Source organism: Haemorhous mexicanus, chromosome 11 (assembly GCF_027477595.1).
Source record: "Haemorhous mexicanus isolate bHaeMex1 chromosome 11, bHaeMex1.pri, whole genome shotgun sequence".
Classification (NCBI taxonomy): domain Eukaryota; kingdom Metazoa; phylum Chordata; class Aves; order Passeriformes; family Fringillidae; genus Haemorhous; species Haemorhous mexicanus.
The window spans coordinates 11986264-12000384 of NC_082351.1; the positions used below are offsets into that span (position 1 = coordinate 11986264).

At 35.9% G+C, this 14121-nt stretch overlaps 1 protein-coding gene across 1 annotated transcript in view; it reads right to left on the reverse strand.

Annotated features, from left to right (window-relative positions):
* The window catches only part of DNAH12 (dynein axonemal heavy chain 12), a 56406-nt gene that overhangs the window by 19764 nt on the left and 22521 nt on the right, over positions 1–14121 (reverse strand). Inside the window, exons 30-47 of the mRNA XM_059856423.1 lie at positions 13623–13806; positions 12739–12879; positions 11795–11878; positions 11523–11711; positions 10742–10861; positions 9780–9968; positions 8971–9122; positions 8133–8271; positions 7881–8047; positions 6592–6847; positions 6103–6402; positions 5816–5994; positions 4097–4289; positions 3844–4005; positions 2315–2509; positions 1390–1523; positions 1006–1168; positions 475–555 (exon numbers count right to left, since the gene is read on the reverse strand). Coding sequence (XP_059712406.1) covers positions 475–555; positions 1006–1168; positions 1390–1523; positions 2315–2509; positions 3844–4005; positions 4097–4289; positions 5816–5994; positions 6103–6402; positions 6592–6847; positions 7881–8047; positions 8133–8271; positions 8971–9122; positions 9780–9968; positions 10742–10861; positions 11523–11711; positions 11795–11878; positions 12739–12879; positions 13623–13806 — 3028 coding nt within the window. The remainder of the gene's footprint in view (positions 1–474; positions 556–1005; positions 1169–1389; positions 1524–2314; positions 2510–3843; positions 4006–4096; positions 4290–5815; positions 5995–6102; positions 6403–6591; positions 6848–7880; positions 8048–8132; positions 8272–8970; positions 9123–9779; positions 9969–10741; positions 10862–11522; positions 11712–11794; positions 11879–12738; positions 12880–13622; positions 13807–14121) is intronic.

A 14121-nucleotide genomic window follows, 5' to 3' on the forward strand; every position in this document is an offset into this window, starting at 1 on the left:
TTTCAAACCCCCAAGATTTTTGATCCTAAATCCCACTAAATTCCCAGGATCCTTTTATAAATCAATCATATAATCCCTGTGCATGCAAAGCCAGACCGTGCAAAACTGTTCTTGTTTGTTTTGTCATATCTGGTCAAATGGAAAAACTACTTGAGGTTTTCACAATGTTTCTGAATCAACTTGGGAAACCTGATTCAATCACTATTAGCATGAAAGTTCCTCTAACATCCTTCAGAATGGAGCTTAGGCAATGACTGTATATCCAGAGAATGTATTCTACATAAAGAATGAAATTTTATTTCTGTTCTAAGGCTATAAACATAAATAACCAGTGTCAGAATACTGGAAACCTCGGTAAACAACGAGTGAGCTCAAAGACCTCAATTCAACTCCTACTTTCTGAAAGTCACACATCAGTGAAATAAGACACGCGCTTACATTAAAAGCCACAAAGCTGTATTTGTATAACTCTACCTTCATCATGCTTGCATTTTCCACTTTAGCCTCTTCCAGTTTGGGCTGCAGCTCAATTAATTCTATTTTCATCCTACCAACCTATGCACATACAAAAGAATCAGGTGGGTTCCAGAAGGGTCAAGCACAATTTCCAGCAATTTCTTTAAGACCTAGATTTTACCTAATGACTAATTTATTGATTGTTAATGTAACATTCAGTTTCAAATCAAAACATTCCCAAGACTTATTTTTATCTCCTACATGCAGTGTCTAATTTTAAGAACTATGATCACTTACAGTCACCCGTTAACCACCAAGGAAATGACAGCTCTATTCAAACACTACTTTACAATATATGCTTAGAGATGTATGGCTTTAGCACAAGTTCTGTAATTGCAGGAAAGAAAAGGCAAAACACATTTGTTAGTTTTACTGTTGAAGATTGAGCTAAACAAAATCTGAAATAGCACTTTTGACTGACTTCTCCAGAAAAAGACCTGCAGTTGACAAACACTTCCTAATTTCAGTTCCATATTTGTTATAACTCACCTGTGACTCAGCAAAAGCTAGTTTATCTAGCCCATTCACATATTTCTTTTTGGCTTTCATTACACTGTCTCGTTTCTCAGTAAGAAGTCTCTGAAATGCAGCAATAAGCTCAAGATAAGAAGTAGGAGTAACATAATTATGGCGTCCCAGGCTTTGTAAAAACCTATTAAAAAAGTAAAAAGAAAGAGCAACTTGTATTTTGATTTATTTTTTGTTTATCACTAGCAAAGTTATGTAACTGTTTGATAGGAATTAACAATTTCAGTGATTTTATATATTTTTTATGAAGGCAAATAGTTGTGTTAACTTTTAATATATAAATGAGTAGCATTCAAACTCAGTCACCTAACGCTCTATGGTTGTTTGCAAAAGCCAAAGACTGACCTTTCAGAGAGTGACAAAACTGAAGTATGGAAGTATTTACAGATGGGCACAACTGCCTGACGCTCAGTGTCTGTGAGCTGAAGTGTTTCTAGGAATTTACTGGCCACACGTTCAAGGGCATCTTCAGGCCACGGCTGAGGTAGAAGTGAGGAAGAAAGAATTTGTAAAATTCAACTGTTAGCAGTCTTAAAAATCAAGTTTTGCCATTCAAACCACCAGAATGAGACAGACAAGTCTTAGCTGTGTCTCAAGAACAATGAACTGATAAAAGGGTTGCTTAGCTCAGGCAGCAAGGTCATCACCCATGCAATCTTTACTGACAGCTCCTGGTTGATCTTCTAGCTCGAAGCTACACATTCCATTCAAACAGTTCTGTGTCTATTCACCATTTGGCAGAAAAATTAATTGACATCAGCACTGGGCCAAGCTATAGAGATAACTGTGCTTTACTGAGAGCAATACTACTTACATTGATACTATTTCTCCAAGTTTTATTCTGCAATAAAAGATCTACTGATAAACATCAGGATTTGTATTTGCTAGACGTTCCTACAATGGATGACCTTCTTAATAGGCAGCCACAATTAAGGTAATTTTACAGTCACAATGAAATGGTTTCTCCAGTCCTTTAAAATATACACATTAGGTAATAAAATTACAAATTTCCATCATCAAACCAAGACTATTCATACTTCAGAAATGTGTAGCAACAAAATTTAACTTTATTTACATGTAGAAATGTTGAGATCACACACCAAAGAGCTCCCAAAATATTACAGAAAAGGCTTATGCAATTTTTAAAGTTTGGAAAACAAGGAGTACTTCTACAAGGAAAACAAAAGAAAATCTAATGGCCCCTAGAAATATAGAGTGTTAGAGAGCTGAAGCAGATTTTGGAGGAAATAATATAAATATTCTCCCGTACCTGGAACCAATCAATAGTACAGCAGTTGATGAGTGATGGAAACTGTCTCAGACGATTGCGGAAAGCATCTCCAATTGGGCTGAATGCCACCACAATGTGGAGATTCTCTTTGCAGAGGTTCACAAAAAATGCATACAAGGCCAAGGGACTGAGTTCTTCACCTCTATCACCAGCCTGAGCTGCTGCACGAACACCCTTAGGATATAATACAAGGCATAAAAAATGTTACATAAATTCTCATTAAGCACATCAGAAGTCCTATAGCAATCCTATTAATGGCAGCATCACCAGGAAATTAAATTTTTTAGTGGAAATGAAACAGGCAAAATAAAGTAGAAAACCAGAACAAGTACTAAATACTGTCTGAGAACAGGATTGCACTGTTTATCTGTGACCCTTCCAGCATTTGAAAGTGTTCCAGAAATGATCATCTGCTGCTCTGAGCAACAGAGAGTAGATCACAACAACAGAGTAAAAGAAGAATTCTTTGGAGGGAACAGATTTAAATGAATAAAAACCAACTTTGCTCCAGCTGGCATATTGCGGATAGCTACCAAGTTCCGGCATAAACCCTCTGAATATGTTCACACAAACTGTAAAATTAGAAAAGTAACATATTATTTTAATACTGCCACTATATACCTGGTAAGAATGAAATAGTAATAGAAAAAGATTACAAGAATTATAATCTAACTTCTTTGAAAGATACATGAATCCAGGTATCAACATGCTCATAATTTAAGTACAAGAAAAACCAGTAGTAACACCTATCAAGTGATACAGATATTGTAACAAAGAACATTTGTGTGTGCACTAAGAATCACTTTAAAAATCAACTAGAAGCATACCTACTTAATTTAGTAAAAACATCACAGAAATAGGGAGACAGCACAGCATACAGTTCCAAATATTGTTTGCCAACATTAAGTTTCCAACTTGATGTATACAAAGATTGATGTCTCTCCCTCCCAAACTGAGACTGCTATTGTGAAAATCCAAGCCTGATTTCAGTTAATTTTGTTTTTAATTTGCCTGAGTACATTGCATCCTTACTTCTGAGCCTAATGTCATGGAGCACCTTTGCCCACCTTGTCTCTTCAGGACTATGAAATTCTGTCTAACAATGCCCTAGTGCCCCAGAGAGTAGGAGTCTATGAGAAAGGTAGGCCATGTGTTCAATAAAACCATCACATCTTTGCACTTCACTGCTCAATGAAAACATTATGATGCACAATCTTGTCCTACACAATACACTACAAAAATAACTACAGCCACGGGGTATTTGTGAACAATGCAAGTTCTCTACATGCACAACTTGATGTGTTTGTGAACAGAACACTAGGTCAGAATTAAAGCTTGCAGTTGGCATAAACTACTCTATAAGTTTACTATGTTGCTTTATCTAAAGTCTCAAAAAGAAGTCACAGAATTAAGTGACTTTTGGGCAAATGTCCAAAAGCCACATTTCACACTGAACTGACCAAGTAGATTAAAAGGGAGGTGAAATTAAAGAGAGTTTCTAAAGATACCTCTATAATTTCTTGTTTTTCATCTGCTGCAAAAAGATTGGGAACCTCTCCTGTGTTGAGGACACTGTCAATATCTTCTAAAAAACTTTCTTCCTTAATTTGTGTGTCTGTGATAAGAAATACAGTTTTCAAGCCTTTAACACCTGCACTCTTCAGAAGTCTCTGAAAATGCAAGACAGTTAAAATTGTACATTCCAAAACAAAATTGTACGTTCCTTCCTCAAAATTAAGTCAAAATGTTATTAATACTCACTTTCAGATCTTCTCTCCACTCATTTGTACCATAGGTCTTAGAAATCTCTGGTTGAAAAACACACATTCTTGCCATGAAGGCTGCCAGGCGGGTCAGAGACTGCCGCCCGCTTCCTCCCATTCCAACCAGCAGAGCATTGCCCCCAGACTGCTTCAGGATGCGGCTCAGTCGAGACAAGTGCTCCAGCATGTACCTGCAGTGGGAACACACTGATTACCAAAGAGCAGAAACACATGGACATCTATGCACCCAGAAATCTGGGAAACAAAGCAAGGAGCAGCATCTCCAAAACAAAGTTCTGAATGCATGGTGAGGTGGGGTAGAGAGGAAGAGTAAGAAAGAGAGCAGGCATGAACCACAAAATAAAGTAAAACTTATAATTCTTCTATTATACAAATATCAGTATGTAGCTAAATTGCTAGAAAGAACATGCAGAGGTAAGAACAGGAGCAGTATAAGGATGAATGTGCTAAAGGAAATGAAAAACAATAATTCTCTACTTCAAAATAACAGTAGTATTACCAAATTTAACTTTCTTGAAGAATAGCAATTTCAGTATGTTTTTAAAGTAACCACTGGGGGAACATGGTTTATATCAACAAACGTCTCCCTTTCCTCTACCTCTGACACTGTTTTAGAACTTATATCTGGAATTGACATTGGAACATCCTCAGGAAGCAGTATCTGCACGTTACTAAGATCCTTGTCAAAACTCGGGCATGATTTATCTCAAAATATGAAGCAAGGCCTATAGGAGATCTCCTACTTAAGCACAGGGCATGGGATAATTAAAGCAAGCTGAGCAGCTATTAAAAGTAATCTCAAAAAAAACCTTCAAACATTTCAAAAAAGACAAATTCTTGTTTATTTTTACTGGTTAGAAAAATAAAGGAGCAAATTCAGATGTTATCCATGAGACTGAACTCTACGACTGCAGTCAAACATGCTCTCCTGGCTGCTGTTCAGTGAGGTCACTGCAATATTGCTTCTACACCCAGGAAGTGGCCTTTGATCAGAGGCTGCCAGCTGTACATACAGGCTCTCAGAAATCCAGCTTGGCAAAATGACCTATACTAAAAAAAGCTGCTGCTAGCACTGTTTGAAGTAACCCTCATCACCTTCACGAAGTATCAACGTGTCAAGTTACCCTGGCAAATATGAAGAGGTGGTAATCTCTAGCAACAAGGAGGAGGAAGGAGTTTGACCTCCTAATCTCTCTCAGTTGTAGCTCTGCATTATCACAAGTTAAGATAACAATAAGGGCCTGCAGAGTCTAAAATTTCACAGGATTAGCTGCAGCACCAGCTGGTTGCATGGCTGTGCTGCATAACGGAGCAGACAGCTATGATTGTGAACATGTCCCTCCTGGGATGCTTGTCCTTGGGGAATGAAAGTCCAGTGACATCCATCTTCACCGGTGACAGAGGCTTAGGAGAAGTACAGCGCCTACCTGCTTCAGTGCACAATGTTTCTTTAACAACTAAGGAAAATATTCAAAGCCCCTTAGGAGAAAAGCTTCTCATTATTTACTTTCAGATAGAAAAAGGAGAAGCATAAAGAAAAAGTCAGTTTACTTCATTCATAAAGGTGTAACACCACAAACACTATAAAGGATGCAAAAAAGGGGAGGAGACATACAGAAAACCACAGTCCACAAAATTGAATATACTGATTTATCAACTACAGCTTAAAGCTCTTAATAAAACAGATCATAAACACCTGAAAACAACAAGGTTCATTCGTGTTTTCTGGGTTTGATTATATTCATCCAGACACTGCTCCACAATATCACTGAACTCCTCAATACTTGGAATCTCAATATAAAGTCTTTCCTCTCCCTCAAGCTCTGGATCCATGTAGTCACCAAAACACAGACTTCTCATGTTTTCTTCTGTTACCTATGGCAAATATTCAACAAATTATGAAGTCAAGTTTAATATTTAGTGAATATATTCCTCATTGCAATAAAAGCAATTATTTTGCAACAGGTTAAACATGATACTCACAGATGAGCTTCCTTCCTTCAGGTGTGCAAAAACTTTATCAAATACTTCCTTGAAATGTTCTTTCACAATATCTTTCACTAGATTGAACAACCAGGTTCTGTCATCATCTTCCACCAGACGGTCGTAGAAGACACGAAACACCTCGTGTACAAACAGCCGAATCATCACGTGTTTGTTTTGAACTGCACTTTTCTTTATGAGCAAACAGCCATGGATAACCCGTGAAAAGTCACGCAGGTTGAAGGTATAATGAGATTTGGATGGTGTGGGCAAAAGATTTTTGATGGCTTTCTTATACACCTTCAGATAATAACAAAAGAGAACAACATAATCAAAAACATAACACTGACTGTATTATTATCATAATTCCTAAATGCCTTCTTCAATGTTATTTCTCAAAAAAACCCTTTCACTCTACATTATTGTAGAGGCAAAGGAACTTCAATGAACAAATTGAAGGAAATCCCCAGTAAGGTATTTGCCTCTTACCTCTAAAGTGGCAGTGACAATTTGATTTCCAATTGTGGAGAAGTCAGGAGGAAATTCATTAATCTTTAGGTAAAGAGTAACGACGGTAGAGAAGATGCGGATCATTGTTTCATCGCTGAAAGAGTTGATGCTGCAGATGTTGAAGTGCCGCAGGAACCGAGGGGTGACAGGATTCCTCCCACCCCCTGGGGGCCCCATAGCAGCCAGCAACTGGACGTCAACAAGGGTGATTTTAGAGGTGTCCTTAAAATCATACCTTCAAAATAAAATGCCATGTGACACTTAAATACAGATACAACACATTTGTTACACCTTATATGCATCTATATGACAGACCACCCCCCGCATGCTTCTAAAAAGTATTTTAAAATGTATATATAAACATAGTAGGAATTATATAATACAATATATATTTCTATATATTTTATCTTTTGAAAAACAAAACAACCCCTCCTCCCCAAAATACAAAAAACCAACTAGTCTTTTAACTGTGCACCAGTTAATCTCAACATATCATTTCCTGGCTGGAAAGAAAGATTATTTGTTTAAACTGCATTCTGTGAAACCTGATACAAAATTTTGAGCATTAAAACTGTAACATATCAAGGTATATATCTCTATTCAAGAGCAACAGATATCTGAGCAGTGCCTGGAATCGCAGAATGATCCAGACTCAGGAAAACACCTGTTCCTATCTTCCAATATAAGCAAAGCCAAAAACCTCAAAAGCAGGGAAGACTTTCAACTTATTTTATTTCATGCCTATTATCAGACCTGATTTCACTGTGAATTTGAAAAAAATGTTTTGAGATCTCATTAAAAAAAAAATTATTGAATAATAGAAACACAGATAATAGGGGAAACCAACATAAGAAATAAAATCAGAAATTTTATACAACTACATATATATAGATATGTACAGAAAACTGCCAACTCAATCTAAGGAGAAAGAGAAAGAAAAAGAACAAGAAACTACACTGGAAAAAAAAGTTAAAATTATCAAGGTGTAAATGAATAATTTTATTTAACATATACTAACTCTGCTGCTCAGCACTAGAACATTCTAAAACACTCAAAATGAATTTGATCATGAATTCCCTAAACTGAGAAGTCCTTAGAGAGTAAAATACAAGTTGCTTCAACTTTAAATAATGTATTTTTATATAAACTAAAATTACATTAACATTTACAAACCATTTCAAAAAGTTTTGAAAATAAAATTCAAGGGAATAAAAAAGTAACAGCAAATACATCAACAAAAAATTTTCAGTTGTATTTCAAATAATTACCAAAATCCATGGTCACAGAACTGTCTTAAAAGTTCTATAGGAGGCTGTGCCCCATACTTCTCCAAAGCTGGCATATTCATATCATCTACAAAAATAATGCACTTTTTTCCCATTGGAGGGCCAAAAACTCCTTTGCGCCTCTTGTCCAGCCTGGCCATAATTATGTTCTGCAATGAAACAGGATCACTCAGAACACAGATTACACACTCATGTCCACAATCTCCTGAGACCAAAATTGTCTGTTCTACTAACCTGAGTCTGATTGGCACTGGTTCGAGCTGAAAAATTAATGAAGAACGGGAAGAAGAGCTCCTTTTCCAGGTTGTTCATTAACTTGTCTTTGACATACACAGATTTCCCAGTTCCTGTTGGTCCCACTAGAAGAAGTGGTCTTCACAAAGAAATAAAGCACAAAGACTGCAGAAACCTAACATTGTAAACTAAAAGCAGCTAAAAGTCAAAGGTTTTACTAACTTGCCCTTCTTCTACCTCTAAAAACATTACTTGCCTAAAGAAGAAACTGTGTTCTAAGACATTCATCAAACCCTCTCATAATCTTAGTTTTCTTCCATCATCAAGAAAATGGGAGAATAAATAAACATTTTTCATTCCCTCATTCTCCTGGTGTTGAAGTATATGAACACACAGGGGAGGTAAATTTCTCCTGATAGGCCTTTCATTAATTCAAACTTCATAAAGCTTTCAGCCTTGGAACCTGAGGCTAGTTTTTATTTTATTCTCTTATATAATCTGACCATGACTAATATAAATGATTTTCATAGGATTAATCAAAGAAAAAAAATCCTAAAATATGTATTTACTTGCCAAAGTAGAAAGAGGGTGCAACAATTTTTGGGCTGTCTTAAGCACATCATCAGACTGGAAATACTAAAGTTAGACTGTAACAAGGTTTCACAAAAAAACTAAAATCAGACTTTCAGGCAGATTTTTTTGTTTGTAGTGAATGTCTGTTTTAAAAGGCCAAATAAACTGAGGGTTTGATAAAAACAATGAACTCAAAGGAAAGAATAAGAGATATTTCTACCTATGATCAAATTTCACTTCAGAAATTTGTAGTGAAGCAACTTACCTTCCATGGGTAATGAACAGGTCTAGCAAATAGGTATAGCGAACTGTATCCATAGTTGGGACTATAATATCTTGAATCTTTACATTTTTATCACTGTAACTAATTTGTTCAATAAATTCATTCCAGTGAGCCCAACCTACTTTGCCTTTGAGCTAGAAAGAAACACAGATGTAGAACAGATTGGTGTTACACATATGAAGGGTTTTCTCTACTACTTCACTTTTGAAAAATTAAAGTAATGGATTTTAACAAATTAATGAATATTTGATGTTTCAAAAGTTCACATATTTAGTTTGCTTTACCTCACTAACAAAGAATTAAAGTACATACCTAAACTTAGACTCCTTTGTTTTCTTAAAAACTTTGTTCAGTGAAAACAAACCAAAAAACCCACATATACAGGAAACCACAACAAAAAACCAAAAGAAAACAGTCTAATAGGCACTATAAACAAAAACTGCAAGACAAACTACCTATCGGCTTAATATTCTGCTTTGCTTCTGAACAGTCCACATTATTCCTCCTAAACAAAAGCAGATTTGAATCTGCCAGCTGAGCTGGGGTTACAGAAGCAATATGCAGTGGCAGTATTACAAATATAACTGAAATGTACCTCTTAGTATTTTATTAAAAAATTGGTCAGTACACTGGTATTTGAAAAAGAAATGAAAAATGTGCTGTGGGATTTAATTCAACCAACACTCTACAACATCCAACAGGCTTTGTACAGTTAGAAAACCCACCTGGCTGCATTTTCCTTCTGTTAGGACTGTAAGAATGTATTTAGTGGATGCAGAAGCCAATCCTACCTGATACATGTAGTCATAGACTAAGCCTTTCTCTTCTAAGGGACACTCCCACGTTCCCAAATTCTCTGGTACAGGATTTGTTTCAGATTCCCCAGACAAAGTTTCCCTCAAGAAATTATCAAATATTGTCCTGCTGTCACCATCACAAATTCCACCAATGGACCAGATTATGGCAAAAGCAAAACAACCCTGCAAAGGCAAAAAGTTAGTAACTGTCTCATAAGCTGACACATTACATGAACTTTGTACAGTCTGATTAACAAACATAATTCTAAAAAATATTGTTAAGCAGAGAAATGTTAGCAATTGCCCTTGAATACCCCTGGCCTAAAGAGATTTAGAAATCTGACTGTAGACAGAGGACACAAATAATCTTACTCAAGGACAGAAAGAGAAAGAGAACAAAAAATAAAGGCCACTGACTACAGCAGTATGTCAGATGGCAAAGCCTGAGAAGAGTTCTAATGACAAATCAGGATCTAGGAATTTTGTAATTTAATTTTAAATAACTACTTTCACATTCTGTTTTCTTCAGTTTTTCATAAGAATAATCACATAAGGTCACACAGAGGATCCAACTAATACAACTGTCAGAAACCCCTCTTACAAAGAAATTTTTGCTTGAACAAACAAGCAATCAGTGTCGCATGAATACTTATTTCGTTTAAGAGAAAGAAGACTATTTGCTTTAGCTAACTTCTTGATTACTTAAAAAGCACATTTAATAAAAGCATTATCCTATTTAATTGGAAAAAGAGTAACATTTTTAATCATATTTGTCACTTGCAGGACTTCCATCTCATCTGGGTACCCCCAGAGTATGGGGCGAGGGAGCAGGGAGGAAGTAGAATTGTTTCACGTCTCTTATTCACAAATTAAAGTTAATTGTATTAATGAAATTGTTTTGAAAACCAGCATATAGAGAAACAAATACACATTTATCTCCTTGTTAAAAAACCAACCATAATCCAGGTACGGATGCTTTTGTTGGTGGGATCTTCTTGCACAGCTGGACAAATCAACATTTCAAAAATCCGTGTGAGAGCTACTACAACATTGATCTCACTTGTGGGTACCAGTTCCTAAGAGATTCAAAAGGTTAGATGTCATACTTTACATACTTTTAGCTAATTGATCTTTTGGAGATAAAATACTAAGACAATTAGATCACTGGCTAATTCTAAACACACACTAGAAGGCAAGGTTTACACTGACTTTTACTCAAAAGATCATTTGACCTCCTCAGTCATTGAAATGCCAAGACCTTTAGCTTGCTAACCACGTTCATGGCTACCATGTGAACACTGCAATTAAACATCCTAAACCAAAACAAAACCCACAGAAGTAACTGCAGCAAAACATGAGCAAAATTTTGAGCATGTCACACTGAGCTTGCAAGGATCTTCCTATTTCCTCTAAAACTTAAAAAAGTACTTCCTTATCTGAGTACTTCCTCAGATCTTCAATATGAGATCTTTAAAGAAAAAAAATGTACAAAATTCTCTTGGGAAGACTTTTAAATCAGTATTTTAAACACTTACTTTACTTTTTAAAATAAGATGATGAAAACTATGATCAGGTTTCAAGCCTTAGCTGACATTCTCATTTTAACTCTTCACACTGGTCCCAAGAGCCACATATTCATTCTAACTGGGCTTGTCATGAAATAACAGTCATCTCATACCAAGGGTAACAGAATGGAAATGGCCACTAACTACTGCAGGAAAAAATGACAAAAAATACCTTGCACTGCTTCTGACGGACTCTTAATGCTGGTGGTACCAACCAATCAAAAAGTCCCTGCAGAAGATCTTGATGCTCCTCTGAATTCAGAGGTTCAGGCAGTTTATTCAGCCAAGAGGTGACAATGGGCCTCCAGCCCAGCTGAGAGGGTTCCAAATAAATCATGCCACAACGACTGACTGTAGCAGGCTAAGGACAAACAGTTAACTCATTTTATTGTGCATTGAATAGATTAAATTTAGTTTTATATTTTCATTAAATACAAAACTTACTGATGCCTGGGAAAGATCCATCGTTTCAAAAATGAGAGTCATCTGAGGGGACATTTGGATGACCTCCCCACTCATCAAACAAAGCTTGAAAGATAAAAAATAATATGCAAAATTGGGGAAAAAATTGGTATTAAACTACACTTCCTATCACAGGGGAGTTCTATACGAAAATTGGCAAAACCAAGTAAAATCAAAGGTATGGTCAACTACATAAAATGTTTAACTACTTGTATCAATAGATTCTTATCAAGTTTATGCTAAATTCTTCATTTAAACCATAGTACTCCACAGTAACCTACCAGTAGGTTCTTTACAATCAATCCTGCATATGACAAGAGGAAAGGACAAAAGATATCTGCAGATATTATTGCTAATACTGAAGCATTCCAGCTGGAGACACACTACCCTTTTGTACTAAAGTAGGAGTCCAGTTTGAGTATTTTGACACATTATCATACAGAACTTGAAAGTTCAAATGTTGTGTCTAATTTTTATATTTGCTTTGGGATTCCTACGGCCCATTTACAAAAGTGGTGTTACAATTTTGACTTCAGAAACCATTATTTTGAAAATGCAACCCTTTGTATCTTGAGATCGTCTTGAAATATAAATGTCTAAGCTTGTGCTGTCTTAGAAATAATGGGGTTTAGAATATATAAATAATTGTAATTGCTGATATTTAAATTTCAATTATTTATTAGAATATTTTGTTAGAAATTACCTTATGGCATCAGGAAATACTACATAATTCATGTCTTTCAGCAATGAGTTAATATCATGATTATGATTCCAATACAAACAAAAATACCTCAATCAAAAATTAAAAAAAAAAAAACCCTCATGTGAAGTCAGGCAGTGCAGTTTGTATTTGTGGCTTTATACACAGAAGAGTATTTTCAAAATGTCACATAATTTTCTTCAGGCATTTTTTCAGTGACTGCTACCTTTTTGTTGTCATCCAGAACCGTGTTCATGCTCTCTATCCACAGGGTGTCGATGGGGCCATCGAAGATGACCCACTTGCGCTCGGGGGTCTCGGAGAGCGCGAATTCCCTGAAGGTCGTAGCGACAACCCCGTCTGTCCACTGGCAACGGGGAGTGAGACAAAAACACAGAGTTCAGCCTGAGCTGCAAGCCACAGAAACCCTTCCCTTGGCTTTCCATTATCCCTCACTTTTTACTGGTCTCCTTTTGTGCTGCAGAAAGCAGCACCTAACTTTGGAGATTCACCAAGGGTCTTAAAACAACAGCAAATTTAAAAAAGAAATTTCCACTTGAAAAAATACTGTAAGAAAAAGGACCAGTAATTCAATTTACTGAAACTTAGAAATGCTTTTGCCCTGTCTTGCACCTGTTTCTCCCCAGAATCACCCTAATTCTCTCCAGAGTCACTATTTCACATTTCCTGCTTCATATTGTTCCTCCTCCAAACCCAAGTTTGACACTTGGGAACCCATGAGTTCATAGTTTTTTCTAGAGAGTTTTTGCATTACTTCGACTATACTAGTTAAGAATAGACAGAAAAATGAATGCAGTTATATTTGATATGATTTCCTAGCATGGATGCAATTATAAGAGGACAATGACCTTCAAAATGGTATTGCTTTTTTAATTTTTGCATGTTTAAACCTATGTAACTGCATAAACACACAGTACTGCATTTCTTACATCCTAATTAAAAACAGGCCACAAAAGCATTAGTTAAAATAAAATTTACAATTGTGTTCTCATCTATGTTTAAAATCATAAAATTATGAATTCAAGAGTTTACTATCCATAATAATGAAACATAATATACAGGAAACACTGCTTTTTAAATATGCATTACCTCATGGGATATCAGATCAAACTGCCCAAAAAGCTGGCCCATAGTGATTGATTTTGGATTTACAGTTCTATGAATGACTTTTTCTTCTTCACCATAACCACGCTCTTTCATAAGAGACAGTGTATCTGCCAACACATGTAGAACTTTGGTCTTCCCAGAAAATGGCTCCCCCACCAGCATGAAGCTGTTAGATGGAAAAAAAATTCTGCTATTAATAAATCTGTCTTGCAATTTAGACTTTCATAAATCACATGAAGGCCAACAGTAACAAATATATGCTTAAAGATAATTTTCACCTAATTTTCAAAAAGTGAAGCAAGTAAATTTTCTTTGAACAAAAAAAAAATCTTTTCCACAAACTCAGTTTATTTGCACATGCAAATATGATTGCACAATCTTACAGAGAAGATTCATTAATGAGCTGAATATTAACCATCATATAGCTCATGTCATATTGTATATTTCCTCCAGTCGCTATTCTGTAATAAAAGCTAGGAAT